The sequence below is a fragment of the Rhinoraja longicauda genome, chromosome 30 (genome assembly GCF_053455715.1).
Source record: "Rhinoraja longicauda isolate Sanriku21f chromosome 30, sRhiLon1.1, whole genome shotgun sequence".
In the NCBI taxonomy this organism is placed as follows: Eukaryota; Metazoa; Chordata; class Chondrichthyes; order Rajiformes; family Arhynchobatidae; genus Rhinoraja; species Rhinoraja longicauda.
The window spans coordinates 12,190,189-12,216,981 of NC_135982.1; the positions used below are offsets into that span (position 1 = coordinate 12,190,189).

The window sequence follows — 26,793 nt, forward strand, 5'->3', positions numbered from 1 at the left end:
GTTATTCACAAAATGCTGGAGTAACTCAGCGGGTCAGGCAGCATCTCGGGAGAGAAGGAATGGGTGACGTTTCGGGTCGAGACCCTTCTTCAGAGTGGAGTAGACTAGATGGGCCGAGTGGCCTAATTCTGCTCCTCCCACGTGGTCTCCTGGCCTCTCCCCCCTCACGCTGATTGGCGCAGAGCCCCGGCGACCACGTGACGCCAGCCCCTCGGGCCGGAGCCGCGCCTGCGCACCGCGGCGGGTGTGCGTGATGGCGGCGGCCGAGTGGCCGGAGGTCGGGCTGGCGCTGGCGGAGGGGCGGCGGGAGCTGGTGGTGCGGGGCCCGCGGCCCGAGGGCGACGAGATCGACCGGCGGCTGTACAGGCTGGCGCCGCTGCTGCAGCACCTGGAACTGAGCGGCGTGGCGGGGCTGCGGGGGCTGGAGGGCGGCGACAGCGGCAGCGGCAGCGGCGGGCTGGGCGGCCTACGGGCGTTGCGGAGCCTGGTGCTGAGCGGCGACGGGCTGCTGGCTCTGCCGCCCGAGCTGGGGCAACTCAGCGAGCTGCGGCTGCTCGACGTGTCGGACAACCGCCTCTCCGCCCTGCCCGCCTCCCTCGGCCGCCTGGCGCAGCTCAGCAGCCTGAAGGCGAGCGGCAACCAGCTGGAGGCCCTGCCGCCCGAGCTGGCCAACTGCTCCCGCCTCGCCCTCCTCAACCTCTCCGACAACCTGCTGCCAGAGCTCCCCGCCTCCCTGCTCGACCCCGGACTCTCGCTCCTCAGCACCCTCAGCGCCGCCCGCAACCGCATCGAGCGCCTGGACGGCGACATCTCCGAGCTGCGGGGCCTGCGGGTGAGAAGGGGAGGGGAGCGGGCCGGCCATGGCCATGGCTATGCATCGATCATCACCCCTTCACACTAGTGCTACGTGTTGGAAGGAACTGCAGATGCTGGCTTACACCGAAGATAGACGCAAAAAGCTGGAGTAACTCAGCTTTTAACAGAGATACTGCCTGACCCGCTCAGTTATTCCAGCTTCTTGTGTCTGTCACACTATTTCAGTGTTATCCCACTTTCTCTTCCACTCCCCGCACATTAGGCCAATTAACCTACCACCTCTTTGAGATGGGGGAGAAACCCACGCCTTCACAGGGAGAACGTGCAAACTCGACATAGCATAGACATTACCCGAGGTCGGGATCGCACCGTGGTTCTTGGCACTGTGAGGCCATGGTGCAGCATTTGTATTTCTTTTAATCTGGACTTTCTCTGCAGCTGTAAGACTATATTCTGCACTGTTTATTTCCTCTTGCACTGCCTGATGCACATATATGGTATGATTTGTTTGGATAGCATACAAAACAAAGCCTTATCACTACTGAGGGATGGTAAAAAAGGCTTTGTTTTGTATGCTATCCAAACAAATCATACCATATATGTGCATCAGGCAGTGCAAGAGAAAATAAACAGTGCAGAATATAGTCTTACAGCTGCAGAGAAAGTCCAGATTAAAAGAAATACAAATGCTGCAACATGGTAGAGTGGAGGATTTGGGTATATGAGAGGCATCTGAAGCTTTTCTTGGATCTATTGATATGTACTTACAAGCCTTTACATGATTTTGCTTAGGGGGAGAACAACCGGTGTGAGTGGTCCTTGATTATGTCTGCTTTCCTGAGGCAGCGTGAAGTGTAGATGGAGTTCTGGTTTGTGTGATAGATGGGACTGTGTTCACAACTCTGCTATTTCTCTAGCTGTAACAATATATTCTGCACTCTGTTTATTTTCTTTTTTGCATCACCAGTTGTGTTCATGAATGATATAGTTTAACTGGTGAGCATATGAAACAAAAAAAATCATTATTTTTGTACCATGACAATAAAACAATTTTCTATGGTCTTTGACAGAATAGTTCCTGTGGTGCATGTGCAGAAATTGGTAAGGGCCACTGGAGATGTCCTTGGCCTTCTGTGGAAGTAGAGACGTTGATGCGTTTTCTTGACAGTGATAGCAAGGTGCTGAGATACAATTTTTGAGGGCATTGAGAATTATCATGGAGATTTTCTTGTTGCCTTTCCTCCCTGATTGCACTCTGAGTCAAAAATAATAGAGTTGTAGAGGCAGGGACTGAGTTCTTTCTTGTCTGTCTTTTTGCTTTTTACACAATAGAGTATGCCATTGCTGATTTACAAGAGACTGCTGGTGCTGAAATCTTGAGCAAAACACCAAATGCAGAGAGTCACTCAGCATCTGGGGTGGGAATTGACAGGTGAAGTTTAGGATCTGATCCAGTCTGAAGAACGATCCTGAGCCAAAATGTCACTTGTCCTTTCCCTCCCTAGATGCTGCTTGACCTTCTGACTTCCTACATCATTTTTGTGTTTTGCATAATACTATAGAGATATTGTTACCATGTTGAGTGCTTTTTGTGCTTTTCAACTTACAGATAAAATCAACCTCAGAATCTGTAAAAGACCCCGGGATGGGCTGTGAATGATTGCTGCACCAATATTTCATGACTGGAGACAAAGCTGGACAGATTGCAGCACAATGCTTGTATCAAACCTAACCCAAAGCAAGAGCAAATCAAATACTTTCTACTTAAATTAATCTGCCCAGATGCAGATATCCACCCAAAATGATGGCAATTCCTTTCCTCTCCACACATGCTCCTGGACTCACTGAGTTCCTCGCCGATTTGTTTTTTTATTTGCCACAGATGGCAGCATCTGCCTCCCCTTGTGTCTCTAACTTATTCTAAAGATGTTTTAGAGAGGAGCTCCACTGTCTTGTAAAACTAGCTTCAATGTACCAACAAGTTCTGAGACTAAACAAGTATGTAACATTGATTAATTGCTTTACCACAATAGTTATGTGTGGAGCAACATATTTCAATGATTGATGTTAGTATAACTGGACAACACACCATTTTTTTAATGAAAAGATACAGCTGGAAGTTCCTAAATGCTAAGCTTGCTCAAAAACTAGTTTTGCCTTAAGCCACCTGTTTCATAGAGTAATGCAGCCTGGAAACAGGCCCTTTGACCCAACTTGGCCATGCTGACCAAGATGCCCCCATCTAAGCTCGTCACATTTTCCCATGTTTGCTCAATATCCCTCTAACCCTTTTCCATCATATACCTGTCCAAGCATCCATAAAATGCTGGAGTAAGTAACTCAGCGGGACAGGTAGCATCTCTGGAAAGAAGGAATGGGTGACGTTTCAGGTCGAGGCCCTTCTTCAGATCTACACATCCTTTAAATGCAATTAGATTTCACTTGTTCTCCAACCTGTATCAGAGATTGAACAGATTTTTTAATTCCATATCTCATTAATGTTAAAGTATAGTTTATTATTGTCACATATACTAAGAAAAATGATACGCTTTTGCTGCATGCAATTCAGTCAAAGAAAAGACTATACATGATTACAATCGAGCCTCCCACAAAGTATAGATAAAGATGCAACATTTAGTGCAAGATAACATCGGATTCAAGATAATTCAAAGGTCTCCAATGAGGTAAATGAAAGGTCAGGACTACACTCTGGCTGGTGAGGTAGATGGGAGATCAGGGCCACACTCTTGCTGCTGAAAGCGGAATGTTCCTTTTCACAGGTAGACACACAATGGTGGAGTAACTCTGTAGGTCATGCAGCATCTCAGGAGAGAAGGATTGGGGGACGTTTGGCAAAAGGTTCATGGTGACATGAAGAGAAACTCCTTTTTGAGCCAAGTGGTATGGAACACAGCCTGACAGCGCAGTGAATGCAGATACTAGTATGGCTTTCACAGTTGGTTTATATAAATGTTTAAAGCCAAAGATTTTGGAGAAAGTGGGCGAATGAGACTGCACTGTGCTATAAAATATAGATTCAGACTTTGAAATGACTGGTTCCTTTTGTGCTGTCATAATTCTATATATTCTAAGGATGTACTTTCGTCCGTACCAGAATCCAGTGGGATCCATTCCTCATTATCTCTTACTCTAGCCCTACAAGGTGCCTCGACAATACATCCCTGCATATACCTTTCCTTCATCAGCCATTTTGTCTCCACTCATCAATAATGTGCTTCTTCGGCCTCATTTTGTTGCTTTCTAGAGCTATTTTGTAATACTATATCATCCTTCCCCTCTTCTCAAAATCTGCCATCAAATCATCGTCTTCAAACGTCTGAAACTCGTACTTTTTTCTCCTTGCTTGTAATTTCTGATGATTTCAACTGCTGGATCTTAATGCCAGCATGGATGTGATGGTCCAAATGCCTGCTCCTGTGAAGAATTCTACAGGTGTGCACCTTTTGTGCAATAATCACTAAGTGCCCCTCTCTCCTTTTGTGTTCCAGACTCTGGATTTATCAGACAACTTCCTCTCAGAGATTCCCTGCGAGCTGGCTGACTGTCCCAAGCTGAAAGAAATCAACTTGAAAGGAAACAAGTTAAAAGATAAACGACTGGAGAAAATGGTAAATGGTTGCCAGACTAAATCGATCTTAGACTATCTGAAGGCAGGAGGTCGCGGGAAGGGGAGAGGGAAAACAGAGGGGAATGAGAAAAATGAGAGCAAGGAGAAGGCAAAGAGGAAGAAAGCTGTGAAGAGAGATGATGCTGATGAATCAGATGAGGAGGACCTGAACAAGCTGGTGTTACGAGTGCTGCGTTTTTCAGAAAATTCTCGCACAGTTCAAGTGAAAGTCACTCCCAATGTCAAGGATGTGAGACCTTACATAGTGTGCTGTATCGTGGAAGGAATGCAACTGAGACAAGGGAATGCTTTGAAACGATTCCTCGTGGCTCAGGTAATATATCACTCTATTGACTTAAGTTAAATATAAATCACGTGTTCTCACATGTAGTTTACTAACATGCTTAATTATCTTATTTCTAAGCTATTGTATAGTATATTTGCTTTTAATGTATCACAATTCACACATACATTTGCACTTTGCTGAAATGTTAGTTTCCAAAAGCAATGAATCAGAATGGAGAAACTGTTTAGAATAGTGAAAAAGAGAACTATCTGTTCTACAAAAACAACCTTTGGAAGGTAAAACTATAAGTTAATTTGTTGTTAATTTATTGAAGTTAATGTTCTGTTCTGTTGCGGAATTAGTGAAGACCACTCTACAACAGAAGATTAATACTATTTTTTATGCAAAACTAAATTATCATATCTGCCACTTCCGAATGCCTGGTGTGCCTCAGTGACAAGACTGTTTACAGTGACCGCCCGTGAAAATGCTTGGGAACGATCAGATGAATTCTTCAAAGGCATTTCATCTCTGATTTCATTATGTACATGTTTGGAGTTTATGTGGGAAATAATTTCCCTGGCCAATCCCTCTCTCATGCCACACAATAATTACCTCTGTTTTATGGCCTAGTAAGTAACCACGAGTCACTTTTTTCTCTTTTCCCAGACCAAATTGCACGATGACATCTGTCTTAAGAGAACATTGGCGACTATTGCTACTCATGATCTGCAACTGGTGAAAGGACCATTATTGTATGATGCCAGGCCCTCCCAATCCTGGAAGGTACATGTGTACATGAGTAAATATTGTTGGTGTATGCACCAGCAAACATTACATGACTGCAATAAAAGCATGTTTGTGAGCCATTTATAGAAATGATATTGTTCATCATGTTTTGCCTGGACATTGTTTCACTTGAGTTTATTGTTATGTATACCGAAGTACAGGAAAAAGCTTTTGTTGCATGCTACATTGTAGACCAAAGGACATGTTTCTGTACTGTACTTTTCTGTGTTCTATGTATCATATGTACCCCGAAAGATAATAGATGTTAAAGTGGCATAACATAGAACTAGTACAAACGGGTGATCGACAGATAGCATGGACTCAGTGGGTTGAAGAGCCTGTTTTCACGATGTATATTTCAATCAAATCAATAACCAAATCTACATTGGAAGGTTTTCCCTTGGCTAACCTCCATTAACTGAAATAAGGTATCTTAAATTGAACCATCTCAGCCTTGCTCTATCCATGTTTTCTCCACTGATAACATTTCACCAATACAAAGAAGTTTAATATTCAAGTAATCCCATCTGATCTTTCAGATTATCCCACTTGGAAGGAAGGAGGTAAAGGCGCTTGATCTGGTGCGACAGTTACAGATGGAAGCTGATGAGCAACGGAAGCAGAAGAAGCGGCAAAATGTTTCTGGGCTGCACAAGTCAGTAACAAAATGATGCCATTGCGTTACAATATAATTCTGTTAACATTTTTTGATCAAATATATATTTTATAATATTTTGATCAAATATAAATCCAATATACTCATGTACTAAAATTGCTGTGTTGCCGTTTCTGGGTGTAATGATGCTGAACTCTGGTCTTGCTGTCAATGAAACCACAGACTCTGTTCTTCATTTGGTGCATAGACCCCTGGTTTCCCACTTGGATGATAATTCTCATCTGAGCACTATATATATCAACAGGATTAACAAAGGCCAATTCTTTTCTCTCCTGATCATTTAAGTTCATAAGTTATAGGAGCAGAATTCGGCCATTCCACCATTCATTTGTCGCTGATCTACCTTTCCCTCTCAACCCCATTCTCCTGCCTTCTCGCCATAACCCCCGACATCCTCTAATATGTACTCCTAGTAATGAGTGGTCTGTCCTGACACTAACTTAACTAAGAGCCAATCAAACCCAGTGCAAATATCGAACATAGAAAGGTACAGTACAGGAACATGTCCTTCGGCCCACAATGTCCAGGCCGAACGTGATACCAAAATAAACGAATCATCTGTCTGCACATGATACATATCCATGTGCCTATCTAAAGGCCCTTTCTGTAGATTCCATGGACTTTTTTTTAGTTTAGTTTGGAAATATAGTGTGGAAACAGGCCCTTCAGCCCACCGAGTCTGCGCTGACCTACATTATCCTACACGCACTAGGGACAACTTACATTTATACAAAGCCAATTAACCTACAAACCTGTATGCCTTTGGAGTGTGAGGAAACTGAAGTTCTCAAAAGAAAATCTAAGCAGTCACGGGAAGAACGTACAAACTCCGTACAGACCGCATCCGTAGTCGGGATCGAACCCAGGTCCCTGGCACTGAAAACGCTGTAAGGCAGCAACTCTACCACTGCTCCACCGAAGAAGAGTGGGGGATTCTTCTCAATATCCTGACAACATGCCTTATCCCTCAATCAACATCACTAACGGATCATGTGGTCATTGTAATGGATTAACTATACCTGAAACCTATACCATTACAACATGGTCACGAACTTGGATTGTTTTCTCTGGAGCATCAGAGTCTGAAGAGAGAACTGATAGGGTAGACAGCCAGAACCTTTCTCCCATGGTCGAAATATCAAAGGCTAGAGGGCATGCTTTTAAGGTGAGGGGGACAAAGTTTAAAGGAGATGTGTGGGGCAAGTTTTTTTCAGTGGTGTGTGTTTGGAATGAGTTGCCTAGAGTGGTGTGGAAGCAGATGCAGCAGTGGCATTGAGGCTTTTCGATGGGCACATGGTTATGCATGGAATGGAGTTATAGGGTTAACGTGCAGGCAGAGGAGATTAGTGCAATTTAGCATTTATAAGTGGACCTTTGTGAGCCGAAGGCCCCTTTTCTGTGCACTACCGTTCCATGTAACCTTGATGTGCACAAATTAACTGGTCTAAAATGCTTTGGAGAATCCGGATCATGACGGATACTTCATAAAATAGTATTTTTATTCATTCTTCCATGTGTTCATATGTTTTGTTGGTGTGTAGAACGTGGGGCAGACTGTATTTTACCTGCACTGTTCTTTGTTTTCCAGATATCTCCAGTTACTCAACGGGAAAGAGAATTTTCCCTGTTTGGTCGATGCGGAAGATTGTGTCATTTCTTTCCCACCAATCACAAACAGTGAAAAAACCAAGGTGCGTCCCTGGGAATGGCCTAATAATGGGTGTAACTCTGCAGTGGGAGATGAAGGGTTCTGCTTTTTATCTTATTGAAACTCTACATTCTTGGAGTCCCAGCAAGAAATGAACTTGATTCATTCCAATCAAATTGGACTGACATTCTCTCTACAGACAGTGCCATAGATTCTTGATTAGTACGGGTGTCAGAGGTTGTGGGGAAAAGGCAGGAGAATGGGGTTAGGAGGGAGAGATAGATCAGACACGATTGAATGGTGGAGTTGACTTGATGGGTCGAATGGCCTAATTCTACTCCTGTCCCTTATGATCAGAGTGCAGTTTTTAGTTTGAGGTGCAGCATGGAAACAGGCCTTTCAGCCCACTGAGTCCATGCTGCCTATCAATCCCGTCACATCTTTGAAATGTGGGAAGAAACCGGAGCACCCGGAGGAAACCCATGCAATCAGAGAATGTGCAAACTCCACACAGGTGGCACCCAAGGTCAGTATCAAATCTGGGTCTCTAGCGCTGTAAGGCATTAGCATTTCCAGCTGCGCCATCCTATAGTTGATATGAGAAGTGTAGGTTCCCATAGTCCTCCAGCAACCTGCACGTTCCCACTGTATTTTTAACTGGCGTATCTACAGTTGCCAGGAAATTAAGCTTTGGAAATTAACTTGTCACCTGTCAGAGGAGACCATCTCTCAGTTTAGCTTAGAGATACAGCGTGGAAACAGGCCCTTCGGCCCAACAATTATTTGTTCACTAGTTCTATGTCCTACATGCTAGGGGCAATTTACAGAAGCCAATTAACCTGCAAACCTGCATGTCTTTGGGATGTGGGAGGAAACCAGAGCACCCAGAGAAAACCCACGCAGTCACAGGGAGAACGTACAAACTCTGTACAGATGACATCCGTAGTCAGGATCGAACCCGGGTCTCATATAGGGCCACAAAATCTGGGCACTGATCTTTGTCTGTGAATTTATCTGAGGCAACACAATGTTTCTGATTAATGGGTTTAATCTAGTGGGATTTGTTCATTAAATTCCTTCATGATGTACCGCAGGATATAGATCACCAGAAAAAATGGCATCGAAATGGCGAATGAAGTATAATCCAAGCAAGTGTGAGGTGCTGTATTTTGGGAAGTGAAATGTAAAGGGAAAGTATACTATTAATGGCAAGCTGCAGGAAGAGCAAAGTCCCTAAATCTGCCAATGCTGCCAATGATCATAATTATGTCCGATAATTTTTCCAAAAACAAGAGTATTAAATGTTAGGAAAGCACAGCACGCTAATTATTGTCTGTGGTAAGATTAAAGTCTTGTTTGCACAAACTTCCCTCAGCACATTGTTTTCCTCGTGCTGTTTTGTTGTTAGCATTACTCCCTTTATGCTTTCATTTCTTTGTTAGATTAAAAAATCCACAAGTCAGCTGTTCGTGGAAGTGACCAGTTCTGCCAATCTGCAGGCCTGCAAAGAGGTGATGGACAGCTTGATTATGGTGAGTTACTCAAACTCTCCTCCTGCCTTTGTTTGTTCTGTTGGATTTTTCTTTGTCGTCCTGTTGCCACTGGATACATATTAAGTCCATACTTGTCCTCGCTGGTGTGAAGTAGTTTCACCTTTGTTGGACTAAGAATATTTGCTGGTTGAATCTGATCTCATCTTTTGTCAAAACTTAACTGTGGCTTCTTTAGGAACTTTCAATCGACACTGTTTCAAATGCAGGATATAGGTAAACTTTTCATTGCCCCTTATCTTCTTTAATGTATCAGTCAAGACAATAAATAGATGCTATTGTATGTGGGACTGTAAACATTTGTTTGATTATTAGCTACCTTTACAAGTGTAAAGGTTTAGTAGGCACAATATACTTAAAATATTCTGAGTAGGGACTCTTCCTTGGCAAGAAAAACACTTATTGATTAACTTGCTGGGGGATTCCACTCAAGGAATCCTCAGATTTCTCTGCCTCAGAAGGCAGTGGAGACCAATTCTCTGGATGTTTTCAAGCGAGAGTTAGATGGAGCTCTTAATGAAAGCAGAGTCAGGGGGTATGGGGAGAGAGCAGGAACGGGATACTGATTGTGGATGATCAGCCATGATCACATTGAATGGTGGTGCTGGCTCGAAGGGCTGAATGGCCTACTCCTGCACCTATTGTCTATTGAATCCAAGGAACCATCATTCATGGTTCTGCCGTTATTACAGAAGTGGATCTATTAGCGATTGGTGTCATTGCGCAGCAGATCTGTTGGTTGGTAGGGTTTACAAATAAGTGGTCAATTGCTGCTCTGAAGTTCCTGCTGTTTCCAGCTGCCTTGAAATTGACCAAAATCAATAAATTGACCAAAAAAAACAGGCATTTTCAAATTCTCAAAAAAAAAAATCTAATTGTTATGCATTTTATGTAAGCCTTAGCTCACGATTGATTGCAAGAACTGACCCTAAAATAAAATGTTTAGTGTCTACTGGTTGATATTTTGTTAATCATTTTAAAAAAACATTAATTTTAATGGTTTTTGGCAGCAGGGGTAGTAAAAGCATTGGTTGTAGCCTTTTAGAATTCCAGATGTTCGGAAGCCCCATGTCAAGTATCTTCCCCAGAATGGGAAAGAATGAAGGTAATGAACTAAGGCCCATTAATCAACAAAATGAACAAGAAAATATGCCCAGGTCCATTATTAGGCAAATGCCGATAGGGAATTTTGAAAATCATTATAATCAATAGTTTAGTTTTTGAAAGGAAAATTGTATTTGACGTTTATTAAGTACTTTGAAGGCTCAGGGAATTAATGGAAATAATTCATTTGCTTTTCCAAAACATATTTGATATGAAACAATGTTAAATGTAACTGGAGTCACAAGGAATTGCAAATGCTGGAATCTTGAGTGAAACAAAGTGCCAGAGGAACTTCAGTGGGTCAGGCATCAACTGTGGTAGGAATGGATAGGGGACATTTCTGGTTGGGACCCTTCTTCAGAAATGTTACTATAGAAGAATGTTACTATGGTAATGAGAGGAATGTACTGACATTGGTGGATGGTTGATAAACTGGCAGAAAATTAAGGAATTGAGGCCAAGTATGAATAGGTCATTGCTGAAAGGTGTGGTACACTATGGCGTTCAATGCAAACCCACACGTCTTTGGGATTTGGGAGGAAACCGGAGTACCCGGAGCAAATACAGTTTCAGGAAGAACATGCAAACTCCACACAGACAGGATCGAACCCGGGACTCTGGCACTGTGAGGCAACAACTCTATTAGCTGCACCATTTTGGAATGTTGGCATTTGTATAAGAATAAGGAAAGCTTGCTACAGCTGCATAGTTTTGATGTGACCACACATGGAATTTGTTTGCAGTTTTGGATTCCTTATTTGAGGAAGGACATTCCCCGAGAGGCAGTTCCAAAAAGCTCGATGAAGTTCTGGGTTGTCCCACAGGGAAAGATTTAGTCAAGTAGCCCTAAACCACCTCAATTCAGAAGAATGTGAGGTGATGTGATAAACATGTGTATAGTTCGGAGGGGGTCGATGGCCTTCAAGTAACAAAAAAATGACCCTTGCTTGCAGTTGATGCAAACACGTGGAAGCCTTTTAACAAAATAGAAGGTAATTGTATACCCTTCCGTGACGTGCTGACAAAGTCTTGGTAGAATTTGATCTAATATTACTTGTATAAGCAGCTTTCCATTGCATAATGGGCGTATCTGCTGGGGCAAGAAATTTCACCCCTTTTATTGTAGTTCTTGCCTGTTAATAATTGGTATTGTGTGGGTTTTAAACAGTATAAAGGATTTGTTTAGTCTGAGTTGTGAGTGCTTTGTGGCACAACTAAGTAAATATTAGACCACCATCTTTTGCAAACCACACAATAGCATTGTTGAAATAATGACTAGGTTCTCGGAAAATCTACCTGGTGTGGTTTATGTGTCTGGTACCAGGAGCATGATATCAAAATGCCGAGCAGTGTTTCACAGCCTTTGGCATTGGTTTTTGCACTGGGTATTCATACCCCGAGGTCAGATTTTGGTGCAGTATCACTGTGATCTGGTACATATCCTGCAATGCTGGTCCAGACTGATTCCTCCCTCCTTCAGACCTCTGGATTCAAGCTCCGGGCTGCTACGTGTTTTGCACAATGATTGCGAACTCATCCGAGTTAGAACTAATGGTGTTCTGTTTGATTTTATGCTGTGTGATTATGCAGCACATAGGGAGGCCAGGGTAGACACAAAATGCTGGAGTAACATTGAGACCCGAAACGTCACTCATTCCTTCTCTCCAGTGATGCTGCCTAACCCGCTGAGTTACTCCAGCATTTTGTGCCTACCTTCAATTTAAACCAGCATTTGCAGTTTTCTTTCCTGCAAAGAGAGGCCATTCAGCCCATCATGTTCATGCCAAAATGTTCACCTAGTTTTATAGTCTCAGTGCATAGGTAATGGAACTTCAAGTACATATCCTCTAGCGTTGATAATAAGTTTATAAACAGTGTGTTCCAAATTATTTTGGTGAATAGCATTTCCTTAATTGCTCTCAATTTTTTGTTACTATGTACATTCCATGTCCATTTGTATTTGAGCTCTCTGCTGAAGGAAACAGATTCCTCCTGTCAGCACTGAATCCACCCCCACCTCTCAAGCTTAATGTTATAACTTGATTAAGCCCCCCCCCCCCCTGCTTTGTTCCAAGGAAAACAGCCTGAGCTTTGTCAGTCTCCCTTTATAATTGTTGTCCTTTGGTGCAAGCAGCAACCTGGAGACTCTTCCTTTCCTGCTCTGTTGTTCAATCCAATCTCTCCTGTGGCGTAGTGAGCAGAATGGGATTTATTTCTCAAGCTGTGGCCTAGCTTATGCTTGTTACGGTTATAACATTATCTCCCTTGTCCCATAGTCAATACCTCACTTGAGGACTCAAGGGGCCGAGCTATAGGGAGAGGTTGAAGAAGGCTTAGACTTCCTTGGAGCACAGAAGGCTGAGGGGGATGATCTTATGGAGGTGTGTAAAACCATGAGGGGAATAGACAGCATGAATGCAGTCTTTTACCCCGGGGAGGGGAATCTAGAGCTGGAGGAGCAAAGGTTTATGATGAGAGGGGAAAGGTTTCACAAGAACCCGAGGGGAAACCTTTCAAACAGATGGTTGTGGGTATATTGAACAAGCCGTCAGAGGAAGTAGCTGAGGAAGGTATAATAACAACTTTCAAAAGACTGTTGGACAACTACCTAGATTGGAAAGATTTAGAAGAATATGTATGGGCCAAATTGGAAATGGGACTAGCTTAGTGGGAAATGGGGCATCTTATTCAGCATGGCAGAGAGGTTTGTTTCCAGGCTGCATGACTCTGTACTAAAGGCTTTTTAACCACCCTGTTCAGTTCAGATGCCCCTCACATCTCCTTAAAACTTTGCCCCTCTCACCTTAAAGCTAAGCCCTCTGATCTTTGACTTTTCCAACCTGGGGGAAAAGGTTCTGAAGTTAGCCAGGGTGATCTGGGGTTAACTGTCCCCTGCAGCAAGACAAGAATTCACAGGTTTTACGCCACATTTCATACTATGAGTTAATGCCTTCTCTTTCTAAATCCATCTCTATGGTTTATTAAATGATTGTGTAAAACAATAGCGAAGTTTACTTGTGTTGTATTTTGGCTGCCTGTGTGAATGAGACGGTACATCGTGGAAGAGGCTTGAAAGCTCCAGAAATGACTCAGTGAGCTGCACGGAACGGCTAAATTTTCATGCAAACAACCATAAAGCTTGTTTTATTTTTAAATACAGCGAATGGCCGAATTGAACAAGTTCACCGTTGAAAATCAGGAGGAGGAGACTGTATCCGGTGACGAGGCTGAAGAGGCGAGTGAAAGAACTGCAGTTCCAGACCCTGCGGAGACTCCGGCAGCCACATCTGAACTGATAGTGAAGCAAGTGCGGGTTGTTGATGTGGACGGGAACCTGAAGGTGGTTTACCCAGCCAAGACTGACCTAAACCTGAATGTGGATTGTGTGACCGTAATCCGATAGCCCCACACAAAACCTCTTGGAAGAGGCGTTAAACAACTCCTCATCTGGCGTCTCAAGAGGACTTAAAATATCCCCGGGAATTATTTCAAAAAGCAGCAAAGAGTTCTTCCCAGTGACCTGACCAATATTTGACCCTCAGTTAACATTGCTGAAAAGACTGATCATCTGCTCATTATGGTATTGGTGTTTGGATTGCTATGAGAAATTATCCATGGTGCTTCATCCATTGCAACTGTGTCTACACAGAAACAGTATCTACTTGGCTGCAGGGAGCTTTGTCGTGAAAGGAGCAAAGTGGTTTTTTTTTCTTTGCCCCTTTTGTGGCAAATAATTAAATATTGCCCTTTCCATTGAAGCCCAAGTCTGGTAGTGAATCAAAGAAACCACTTTTGAAAATTTAAAGAGAAGCTTGCACTTTTTATTTATTTTTTCCCGATCTGTTCTTCAGCGCCTGTTTTTCTTTCCTGAAGGTGCTGGGTTTGGCTGCGATATAATTCCAGAAGCTGATGGTACATTGCCTGAGTGTCCAGTGTTTATCCAGAACTGTGAAGCAACTGAATGAGAGTCTTGAGCAAACTGACCTGCAGCAGGTCCCCCTGCTCTCTCTGTAGAAGAGCTGAGGTGCATGTTAAGCTAGAGGGGCCTGCAGTCTATATCACAGCGTGCATTTGTACCTTGTAAGGGTAAGGAAGGAGGGAGAGAATAGAAATTAGACCATTAATACAATGTGTTAAAACAGTTACTTAACCAGAAAATATTCAGTGAGCAGTGATCAAGTGCAGTATTTTGAGGAAAAAATTATATTCCAATTTAGCCTGCCATTTGTGAAATTCCTTTTCATTGCAGGGACTTGAAACTCCATTCCTTTAGTTAATTGCAGGGACTTGGAACAGCAAACAATCTACGGGAGGAACTCGATGAGTTCAGCAGCATCTGTGGAGGTAAATGGACAGACGACGCTTGGGTCAGGACTCTATCTGAACCTGAACTGTCCATTCCCCCCCCCTCACAGATATCGTTTGATCTGCTGGTTCTCCAACAGATTGGTTGCTCCAGAGTCCAATATCTGGAGTCTCTTGCATCTTCATTGCAGGGACTTGTCACAAATGGTGCTTTGCAATTGCCTTTCCGCCGAGCTGTGCCAATAGTCTTGCACTTTTGTATTTGAGGGTGTCAGGTGTAGGCTGTGAAGAAGCAGGTTCACAGAGAGGACAAGTGGTCCATGGGGGGGGGCAAAGCTACGTGTGTAGGGATGGTTGTGTAAAAATGAATCCATTTTGGTGGACGTTATGGGATGGCATGAAGTAACATCTGAAATAAAATGAGCCTCATGAGTAAATGATGTCTTGAGTAGTCTGTACAATCAGTTAACAAACTGACTGATTTTTTTTTTTTAAACTGCAGATGCTGGAAATCTGAAATAAGAGAAAATGCTGGAAACACTTAGTAGTTCAGGCAACATCTGTCGAAAGAGAAACCGTTTCAGGTCCTGGAGCTTTCTAAACTGACTGGCTGGGTGGTACACTGGCATATCCCTATATCTGTGATATCTCCACAATTCACACAGTACAGTTTACTTGGCATGGAAGAGTGAGTAGGTTGCCTGGGTCCTTGCGCATGCTCCCACCATTTGACAAGGCCATAGGTGATTCTAATCTCCTTGTTCCAACCCATGTCAATCCAAAATTACAAAGCTTGAACCCAAAGATTTTCCCAAAGTTCCCACGGGTTGGTCAATGAGTTCTATTGTTTTTACTGGTTTTTGGGGTGGTACAGTGGCACATTGGTACAGTTACTGCCTTACTGCGCCAGAGACCCATGTTCGACCCTGACTGTGGGTGCTGTCTGTACGTAGTTTGTAGATTCTTCCTGTGACCACAAGGGTTTTCACTGGGTGCCCTGATTTTGTCCCACACTCCAAAGACGTGTAGGTTAATTGGCTTCAGTAAAAATTGTAAATTGGCCTTGGTGTGTAGGATAGTGCTAGTGTACGGGGAACACTGGTTGGCGTGGACTGGGTGGGCTGAAGGGCCTCTTTCCGTGCTGCAGGAAATGTAATGATGCTCCCTGACTTTGTAGGTGGGATTGATGAACTGACGGGTCTTGCTGCCTGACTGGGGACTCCCAGCTGCTTTGTACCTCTCGTTGAACTTTGCTTTTGGATAGGTTCCATTGTCAGAAGGAACCAAAATCTTTACAATTCTGTTCTCTTTAATTTGATCTCTTATTTGCAGAGCCTTGTATTACAGGCTTTGCTATCTGATAACAGCTAGACTTTTATTTGATCTGCAGCAATATTGCCAGCGGCAGATTAAGCTCTCAGTCACCATGACAAACCCTAGCAAAGCAGCACCTAATTTGGACAATCTCCCAAGGCCCAGCAATTTGTAGTGTTGAATTACAAGGAAACAGTGAAGCAAGAATCACCTATTCACCCATTATGGGCAGCACAGTGGCGCAGGTGGTAGAGCTGCTACCTTACAGTGCCAGAGACCCAGGTTTGATCCTGACATTGGATGCTGTTTGTGTGAGGTTTATAGGTTAATTGGCCACTGCAAATTGCCCTGAGTGTGTAGGGGGTGGATGTGAAAGTGGGATAATAGAAATCGTGTGAACGGGTGATTGATAGTGGGTTTGAACTCAGGCCAAAATTTCCATGCTCTTTGGCTAAATAAACTATTCAGGCTAACAGTCACATGTTGTCCATGTGAGCAATGCTCCAAATCTGTGTTCCCATTCCTTTCATTACCCTTCCCTTCAATAAGCCATTCCAACAGGTGAAACCTCGCTCATAAACTGACAGACTCTGCATCCGCTGGATGAAACATTCTTCATTTTCCTCTCTGCATTGGTGCCTTGATAAATCGCCGGTCCTTTGACAACCTTGCTGCTCGTTCCAGTCTTCCGCCTTCCATCTCAAAACTCCATGGAAATCCCACAGTTGGTTTGAGGAGAGACCTGGAAGAAGCTTATTAAATTGAAAAAGCATAGATGAGGTAGACAGAACCTGTACCAGGATGGAAATTCCAAGACTGGAGGGCATAAGTTTAAGGTCAGTGCTGGACTGATTAATCTTGAAGGCCCCTGTGATTCAGACATTTGATTATATTTTTTGGGAATACACCTTTTTTTTAAAAAAGAAGGGAGTTAAAAGAATTCTGAGTTAATGTTACTTGCATGGACAGAGGTGAGAAGCCAAGACCATCCAAAGGCTGGTGAATTTTTAGAATCCTCTACCCAGTCATTGAGTATATTTAAGTTGAAGTGTAATAGATTTTTAGACATTTAATAAATTGAGAGATATGGATTCCATGCAGATAAAAGATGTGGCGTGATCTTATTGAATAGTAGCTAGGTATGTGAATATAGAGCAGTACAGTGCAGGAACAGGCCCTTCAGCCCACAATGTCCATGCTGAACATGATGCCAACTTAAACTAATCTCCTCTGATTGCATGTGATCCATACCTCTCCATTCCCTGCATATCCATGTGCCTATCTAAAAGCCTCTTAGATGCCACTATCGAATCTGCTTCCACTATAACCCCTGGCAGCAAATTCTAGGCACCCACCACCCTTTAAGTAAAAAAAACTTGCCACATACAATCTCCTGTACACTTTGCCCCTCAGCTTAAAGCCATTCTCACTAGCCATTGCCATTTCCAGCATGGGAACAGTGTTCTGACTGTACCATATATACGTCTCATAATTTTACATCTATCAGTTCTCCCCTCAACGTCCGATGCTCCAGAGAAAACAATGCAAGTCTGCCCAACCTCTCACGGCTAATACGCTCAAATCCAGCCAGCATTCTGGTAAACCTCTTCTGCACTCTGTGCAAAGCCTCTGCATCCTTCCTGTTATGGGACAACCAAAACTGTACAGTACTCCAAATGCAGCCTAGCCAAAGTCCTATAAAGCTGCAACATAACTTGCTGGATGGCCGCTACCTGACCCCTGGCCAGACGGAGAGCCCGCCTTCATCTGGCCCTAGGCTCCACAGTCTATGTAGTCGCATTCTCCCACACACCCCCAGGGACCCCAGGCCTCAGTTTGTACTTCGCTGATGGGAAGTTGTGGTTTGGAGAAAAATTCAGGTTTATTCCCGAGTGGGTGGGGAAATTAATGTAGTCCCTGAGGCAGATGCAATGAGACTCTAGCCCTCGATGATGACCTGCTTTGGTCTCGACTGTAACCCAATTGTCACTTCTCCCTCTGTCTTCATAAGTAATAGGAGCAGAATTAGGCCATTCAGCCCATTGAGTCTCCTCCGCCATTCAATCATTGCTGATCTCTTTCCCTCTCAACCCCGTTCTCCTGCCTTCTCCCCATAACCTTTGACACCCTGTCGATCTCTGCTTTAAAAGTACCCTTGCCTCCACAGCCAACTGTGCAGGTCCCTCCCCTGTTTCCTGCACTTCAAAGCAAGTTAGTTGCTCCATGCTCTGTGAGATGTTTCGAATGGGAAGTGATGGCTACATTGCAAATGCAGTTGCTTGTACTGGTACTGCTTGATCATCCAAGGTCAGACGTGACTCCCCACTGTTACTGTCATCTAGAACTAATCCTACATCTCCCCAGCTCAATAAGTGTACACCCCTTCTCCTTGAATGACTTTCTTCCAGTGACCTTGGAAGGCCTAACCCTGTAGTTGGCTACTCAAGTGTTGCACTATTTGCAGGAAGGCCTGCCAAGCGATTGCTGGCAGGAAATGTTTGGTTGCCATCCATTTAAATTAATGGAGCAATTAAACCACGGCGCCGTTTCCTACAGCTGATGCATTCCAGACCCACTCAGCTGTGGAACAGCCCTCGGAATTGTTCACTGTTCCCTGGCGGCAAGAGTCAGTTCACAGCCATGGGCAGGGCAGGCAGTGATGTCATAAGCCAAACACGGCGTTAAACCAACACAGTTTAGTTTGGAGAAACTGCATGGAAACAGGCCCTTCGGCCCACCTGGTCCACATCGACCAACGATCACCCATTCGAGCTAGTTCTATTTTATCCTAGTTTCGCATCCACTCCCAACACGCTATGGGGAAATTTACAGAGGCCAATTAACCTACAAACACGCGCGTCTTTGGGATGTGGTAAGAAACCTACATGGCTATAGGGAGAACGTGCAAACTCCACATGGACAGCATCCGAGGTCAGGACCAAACCCAAGTCGCTGTGAGGCAGCAGGTCTACCAGCTGCACTGCTGTGCTGCCTTATTTAATCATTTGTGTGGTTCTCAAAGCTCCACTGACTGGTGGATGTGTTCCCCCTGCTCATTGATTATAAAGACATACAGCACAGAAACAGGCCCATCTTGTCTATGCCGACCAAGATGCCCATCTAAGCTCGTCCCATTTGCCTGCGTTTGACCCATATCCCAAAAAATCTGTCCCATTATCCCTGAGCATCCTCCCTTGTCTGCACTGTAATTCCAATACAAATGTGTGAGTTTGCAGTTCCAGTGACCTCTTGCAGCACGGGCTTTATCTCCTCGTCCTAGTACAGTATCTAATAACCCTTTGGTGCTAACTGCCTTCCACATTGGTTTTGCTCTATCATTGTCACGTGTACCAAAATGCAGTGAATTCTGTGTAGTTTCCAAGCAAATCAGCTGGATAGAGCTGGATAGAGCTCTTAAGGATAGCGGAGTCAGGGGGTATGGGGAGAAGGCAGGAACGGGGTACTGATTGAGAATGATCAGCCATGATCACATTGAATGGCGGTGCTGGCTCGAAGGGCCGAATGGCCTCCTCCTGCACCTATTGTCTATCATATCATACATGAGCACAACAGGTAATCCAAAAGAGAAAATAACCAGCAGCTCTGATTTGCAAGCTGTTTCCCTAATTTATTCACTGATACTCGCAGTTGTGTTTCGTTCTCCCTCCTGCACCTCTGAGTTTTTAATTCACAAGTACATGCTTTAATCGTCAGTTTAATTATTTGCTGCGGCATTTTTTCCATTAATTAATTTCCTCTTGTGGTTAGAGTATAGAAATTATTGATTAACTACTGCCTACTGCTTATTTTGGTTTCTAATATCTTTGAAAAACATAATAATTAATTGATTAAGTCTCAAAATGCTCCACACATTCCAAGACAAAGTTAGTCAGAACCTTTTTCCACAGTCGCACTTAATCACAGGGTAGAAATACCAAAGACGAGAGGGTGTGGCCTTAAGGTGAGAGGGGCATAGTTTAAAGGAGAGGCGTGAGACAGGTTTTTTTACACAGGATGGTGGGTACCTGGAATGCGCTGCCAGTGTTGGTGGTGGAGACACGGGATAATGGTGTTGAAAAGGCTTTTGGATAAACATGTGGATATGCAGGGAATGGAGGAATGTGCAGGCAGAGGGGATTAGTTGACATCATGTTTGGCTCAGACGTTGTGGGCCTTCTGTGCTGTACTGTTCCATGTTGAACCAGCTGTGTTTTTTCCAGCATTCTAAAAATTGATCCCCTTCCCCACCAGGCACAGTAACTCTAATGTTTACCATCTACAAAGGACCCTGCAGTTTCTCACCCAGACCCTAGACCTCCACCCCCCCACCACCTGTGGGTGCACCACAGGATTCCCTTCACCAACAGTGACCCTGATTTGGAAATATGTCGTCATTGTTGTTTGTTTCTAAATCCCAGCATTCCCTGGTCAACAGTGCAGTGGAGAGTAGCCTCACCGGCAGATCAAGAAGACACTTCATCACTAGGGCAGCACGGTGATGCAGTGGTAGAGTTGCTGCCTTACAGCGCCAGAGACCAGGTTTCGACCCTGACTGCGGGTGCTGTCTGTACGGAGTTTGCATGTTTCGACCCTGACTACGGGTGCTGCAGTTTGCTCCAAGGATTAACAGGTTTGTAGGTTAATGTGGCTTTTGTTAATTGTCCCTTGTGTGTGGGATCACGTTGTGTATGGGGTCGCTGATCAGCAGGCCCCAGGGCCTGATTCCATGCTGTATCTCTAAACTAAACTGCCCTCTGAAGGGCAATAAATGTTGCCAGTAATGTCCATGCCCCAACAATCAAGATATTATTCATGTAATGCTGCTCCTTACTTTATTTTGCCGTTTGTCACTTGATCTGTGAGGTTATTGATCCTGCAATGATTTGGCAGTTTGGATTCAGAGCCAGTTTATCCGTAAACAACCGAGGGTAGTGGTGGATGGGTGTTAATCTGGCTGGAGGTGTGTGACCAGTGGGGATCTGTGCTGGGTCATCTTTTGCTTGTGTTATATACGTGACTTGGATGTAAAGATGGGTTAGCTCGTTAGTTTACAAACAACACAAATTGGTGGAGGCGTGGACAGTAAGGGAAGGTTGTCAAAGGATACAGTGGGATATCGATCAGCTACAGAAAAGGGTGGAGAAATGGTGGGTGGAGTTTAATCTCTCCCGAGATGCTGCCTGACCTGCTGAGTTACTCCAGCATTTTGTGAATAAATACCTTAGATAATATGGACAGTCAGAACCTTTTCCCAGGGTGGAAATGTCAAACACTTGAGGGCATAGCTTTACGGTCAGAGAGTAGTGGGTGCCTGGAAGGAGGTGGAGGCAGATACGATAGTGGTGCTTAAGAAGAGTTTTCATAGGCACATGGATATGCAAGGAATGTAGGGATATAGATCACGTGCAGGTAGAGGAGACTGAGTTACATCATGGTGGGCCAGACATTATGGGCCGAAGGGCCTGCCCCTGTGCTGTACGGTTCTATGTTCTGTATTCCTCCTCACACATTGCTTCCATCTGTGACGCTCGTTGTTTTAATGCTACCACTTGGACTTTCTCTGGACTAATTTTTTAAAAAGGGGCTGGCTCAGGAATAGAGCATAGAACAGCACAGGAACAGGCCCTTCGGCCCACAATGTCCATACTGAACATGATGCTATTAAACTAATCTCTGCCTGCACATGATTCATACACCTCCATTCCCTGCTGATCCATGTGCCTGTCCAAAAGCCTCTTAATTACCATGAATGCATCTGCCTCCACCACCACCCCTGGCAGCACGTTCCAGCAACCCACCACTCTCTGTGGAAAACATTGACACGCACACCTTCAAACTTTCACCCTCTGAACTTAAAGTTATGTCCTCTTATTTATGACATTTCCACCCTTTTAATCTGCAGTGACCAGAGAAATATGGTCAGGTCTCACAATGCCTTCGTCCACAGTTGAAAACATAACTGTTATAGTGTATAATTATAGGAGGGAACGGCAGATGCTGGTTTAAACCAAAGATACACATAAAATGCTGGAGTAACTCAGGGGGGGGGGGGGGGGGCAGGCAGCATCTCCGGATAGAAGGAATGGGTGACGTTTCAGGTCAAGACCCTTCTTCAGACTGAGTCAGGGGAGAGGGAGATACAGAGATAAGGATGTGCAAGGTGTGACAGCGAGATAAAGGGGATGAAGATCAAGGGAGATGTAGAATGGATCATTGTTAGCTAGGAGAAGGTAACAACAATGTAAACAGATACAAATGTAAACGAGGACAGTCAGACTAGTCAGAGAACTGGGAAAGGGGAGGGATGGAGAGAGCAGGAAGGCAAGGGTTACTTGAAATAGAGAAGTGTATAGTTTTATAAGAAAATAACTGCAGATGCTGATACAAATCGAAGGTATTTATTCACAAAATGCTGGAGTAACTCAGCAGGTCAGGCACCATCTCGGGAGAGAAGGAATGGGCGACGTTTCGGGTGGGGACCCTTGGTCTTGACCCGAAACGTCACCCATTCCTTCTCTCCCGAGATGCTGCCTGACCTGCTGAGTTACTCCAGCATTTTGTGTAGTTTTATGCAGCTGCCTCTGCCCAGCTGAACAGTGGAGAGAGAATGAATCAGATTCCTCTAAAGTCTGAAGTATTGTCCCGACTAGAAACGTCACCCATTCCCTTCTCCCCAGAGATGCTGCCTGTCCCGCTGAGTTACTCCAACATTTTGTGTCTATCTTCGATTTAAACCAGCATCTGCAGTTCATTCCTACGCATACGAATTAGATTCATCTACGACTTGTTGAATTAAATAGCAAAAGCACAAATAACTCGGGGAAATCCTGTTATTTATTCAAAATAATATTTGTTCAGAAAACAAATGCACTTTACAGAAATAAGCAGGTGTAACCTGCAACAAATGCAGAATCTTCTGCGGGAGTTGTTACAATCCATTGCAGAATACTCCCCTTCCCAGAGAGTGTGGACACAAAGCATCGGTGCACATTTTATAAACAATTGTTCTTCGCATCACATTTATTTCTCTGAATTATTGACCAATACAGCATAGAAACCGGCCCTTACGCCCAGAGTCCACACCGACCCTCGGTCACACTGATACCTGTTCTCGCCTTCTCATCCATTCCCTTCACACGAAGGGCAATTTACAAGAAGCCAATTAACCTACAACCCCGCACGTCTTTTGGGATGTGGGAGAAAACCAGAGAACCCGGAGGAGACCCACGCGGTCACAGTGAGACTAACCCTAGGTCAGGTTCGAACTAGCTCTACCTGCTGCGCCTTCCGTAGATTAAATGGATATTATTCCAACTGGAGGCTAAAGAGAGGGGAATACCATAAGAATACATTGCAGTGCAAATGTTTCTGGTGGTTCCCTACGCCGCTTTTTCTCGCCCTGAGCCACTGTGAACTTGGTCAACGTCTCAAGCGGTTTCCATGCAGTGGGGCAAGTAGATTGTGTGCGCTCACTGCCAGCGAGCGCTCTCTCTCTCTCTCTCTCCACTCCGAACAGCAAACCTATGGATCAGTGTGACTGACTCAACTTGCCCCACTCCAAGCATTCCCAGCTAAACCGACTTGACACGGCTCAGTGCATAAACCCGGCTGAGTACGCAGCGAGTTCCCACAAATTGCTGCGTGATTGATTAGAGCTGGAAATGTTATTTTCCTGGCGACACAAACAGCTGGAGCAATTCAACGGGTCAGACAGTGTCTCTGGAGAGAAGGGAATAGGTGACGTTTCGGGTCGAGACCCTTTCTCTCGCCCTGAGCACCGAGCCCCTTCAGACTGAGTCAGGGGGAAAGCTTTACTGATGTTGATCCAGGTGGAAATATTCAAGGGTCCAGACCCGAAACGTCACCCATCCCCTCTCTCCAGAGATGCTGCCTGTCCCGCTGAGTTGCTCCAGCTTTCTGTGTCTATCTTTGGTCCCAGCATCGCCTGGTGGACCAACTCGGGGTCTGGCGTCTGGGTGTGTGGGGCCCGGGTTTGTGGGGTCCGGGGTCTGGGTGTGTGGGGCCCGGGTGTGTGGGGCCCGGGTTTGTGGGGTCCGGGTGTGTGGGGCCCGGGTGTGTGGGGTCCGGGTGTGTGGGGCCCGGGTGTGTGGGGTCCGGGGTCTGGGTGTGTGGGGCCCGGGTGTGTGGGGCCCGGGTGTGTGGGGTCCGACCAGTGGCGAGACCAGCCCACAGCCGCACGGGCAAGCGCTCAACCCGGGGCAATTTAACCCGCGTTCCGTCGGTGCCAAATGCCAACGTCGGAACATGGAACAATGAGCCATTGTGAAGCTTAAATGCCAACGTAATTAATGTCCGAACTGGAAGAAATAGCTGGATGATTTAAAAACAAAATGTTGGAGGAACTGTGTGGGAAGGAACTGTCTGCCAAGTTTGATCATTTCTTTAGTTTCCCTCCCCCTCCCTCTCAGTCTCAAGAAAGGTCTCGACCCGATAAGACACCTATTCCTCTTCTCCAGAGATGCTGCCCGACCCGCTGAGTTACTCCAGCACTTTGGGGTTTCTCTGCTGGAGGAACTCAGCGGGTCAAGCGGCATCTCTGGAAGAAATGGCCGGGCGATATTTCGGGATCGGAACCTTATTAGTTCAGTTTAGTGGCACAGTATGGAAAGAGGCCCTTCGGCCCACCGAGTCCGCGCCTATCAGCGATCACCCTGTACACTAGGACTACCCGACACACGAGGGACCATTTACCGAAACCAATTATCCTACAAACTCGCACGTTTTTGGAATGTGAGAGAAACCCGGAGCGCCCGGAGAAAACCCGCGCGGTCACAGGGGAAACATACAAACTCCGTACAGACAGCTCCCAAAGTCAACATTGAGCCCGGCTCTGTGGCCGTGGGGGCAGCAACTCTCCCACTTCGCCTGCACGGAAGGAAAGGTCTGGACCCGAACCGTCCACAGTCCATTCCCTGCGTCGTTGCCGCCTGACCCGACCAGTTCCTCCAGCACTCTGCCATTTGCTGGAGACTCCAGTGATGATTCGGGGCCGTGGTCCGCGGGGGGTGAATGATCCCGCCCGGGGCACAGGCGCCGGAGTCCCGCTCTCATCCGTCGTGTGTCGGGTAGACCTGGTGTACAGGGTGGTCGTTGATCGGCACGGGGGGGGGGCCTTGTGACCGCCCCATCCTCACCCCGTCCCCATCCACAAGCCCACAGCAGCGGCGATGGGGGTCCCGGTGCCGCCAAGTCCCCGGGATGGGTCCACATTGCGGGGGGGGGGGGGGGGTCCTCAGTGCATGGGCTGGGTCCTGCTCCCCGGGGCTCGGTCCACAGTGTGGGTGGGGGGGTGAGGGGCCCTCAGTGCATGGGCTGGGTCCTGCTCCCCGGGGCTCGGTCCACAGTGTGGGTGGGGGGGTGAGGGGCCCTCAGTGCCCGGGCTGGGTCCTGCTCCCCGGGGCTCGGTCCACAGTGTGGGTGGGTGGGAGTGAGGGGCCCTCAGTGCCCGGGCTGGGTCCTGCTCCCCGGGGCTGGGTCCTCAGTGCTCCTGGTACACGATCTTGATGGACGTGTCCATCTCGGCGACAGGCGGCGTGCGGCGTCGCCGCGGGTCGTGTTGCCGGAACAGGCACATGTTCACCTCCAGCAGCCACTGTACGATCCTGCCCCGGGCCTCGGCCTCGGCCTCAGCCTCCGTCTCCAGCTCCGACTCCGAGCCCTGGCTGCTCGCCTCGCTCTCCGCGCCGGTCCCAGCCCCAGCCCCAGCCCCAGCCCCGGCCCCAGCCCCGGCCCCAGCCCCGGCCCCAGCCCCGGCCGCTCGCTGCTCCGTCCCGGGGCCGCCCGGTGCCCGACCCTCAGCGCCCGCCTTTCGTCCACTCTGCCCCCGGCGCAACACAGGCGGCAGATTCTCCTTCCCCGCGGCGGCTGCGGCGGCGGCGGCTGTTGCTGCTCCTGTCCCCGGCCAGCGGTGCCTGGGCTCCGGCCTCTGGGGCTTGGCGATGGGCGGGAGGAGAGGCGGCTGGCGGCCGCATCTCTGTCCCTGTCCCGGTCCCTGTCCCTGGACGGCCCGGCTCCTGCAGGTCGCCCTCCCGTAGCGGCCCGCCGGCGGCAGCATCAGCATCATCCACCCGCTGTCCCGGGTTAAGCGAGTGGCCGGTCGGCCCGTTGTAAAGCCGCCTTATGAGCGGTCGCTGCGCCCCGCCCCTGTCCCCCAGCTCAATGCCCGCCCCGGGGCGGTGCAACACGCCGGCTGGTCACAGCCAATAACCCCCCCCCTGACATCAGAGTACAGCCTCTCTCCGGGGGGTGTCCAACCTGCCAGCATTTCCACAGTTACCCGCCAATGTCCCACACTCCACAGTGAGCTACTCCGTGAAAATAACCCACCCAGACTGCCAATATCCACCCATTGAGTCACACTGGCAGAGGCGACACCCACACCCACACCCACACCCACACCCACACCCACACCCACACCCACACCCACACCCACACCCACACCCACACCCACACCCACACCCACACCCACACCCACACCCACACCCACACCCACACTGGCAGAGGCGACACCCACACCCACACCCACACCCACACCCACACCCACACCCACACCCACACCCACACTAGGACGTAGATGGACACGGCGCGCTGCAGTAACTCAGCGGGACAGGCAGCATCTCTGGAGAAAAGCAACGGGCGACGCTTCGGGTCGAGACC

General features: G+C 46.6%; 1 protein-coding gene across 1 annotated transcript; it reads left to right on the forward strand.

The window, feature by feature from the left end:
- The first annotated feature begins 220 nt into the window (after positions 1 to 220).
- lrrc47 (leucine rich repeat containing 47) lies at positions 221 to 15,229 on the forward strand. The gene is made up of 7 exons (XM_078425230.1): positions 221 to 832; positions 4,326 to 4,778; positions 5,400 to 5,516; positions 6,059 to 6,174; positions 7,784 to 7,886; positions 9,286 to 9,375; positions 13,658 to 15,229. The coding sequence occupies exons 1-7, from the start codon at positions 254 to 256 to the stop codon at positions 13,898 to 13,900; spliced, it is 1,701 nt and encodes a 566-aa protein (XP_078281356.1). The 5' UTR covers positions 221 to 253; the 3' UTR covers positions 13,901 to 15,229.
- Positions 15,230 to 26,793: the final 11,564 nt, after the last annotated feature.

Excerpts from the sequence above, each read along its gene's own strand:
- lrrc47 (XM_078425230.1), top strand. The coding sequence starts at position 254 with ATGGCGGCGGCCGAGTGGCCGGAGGTCGGGCTGGCGCTGGCGGAGGGG. Across the intron at positions 5,517-6,058 it reads GGCCCTCCCAATCCTGGAAG|ATTATCCCACTTGGAAGGAA; the intron begins GTACATGTGTAC and ends CTGATCTTTCAG. Across the intron at positions 9,376-13,657 it reads TGATGGACAGCTTGATTATG|CGAATGGCCGAATTGAACAA; the intron begins GTGAGTTACTCA and ends TTTTAAATACAG.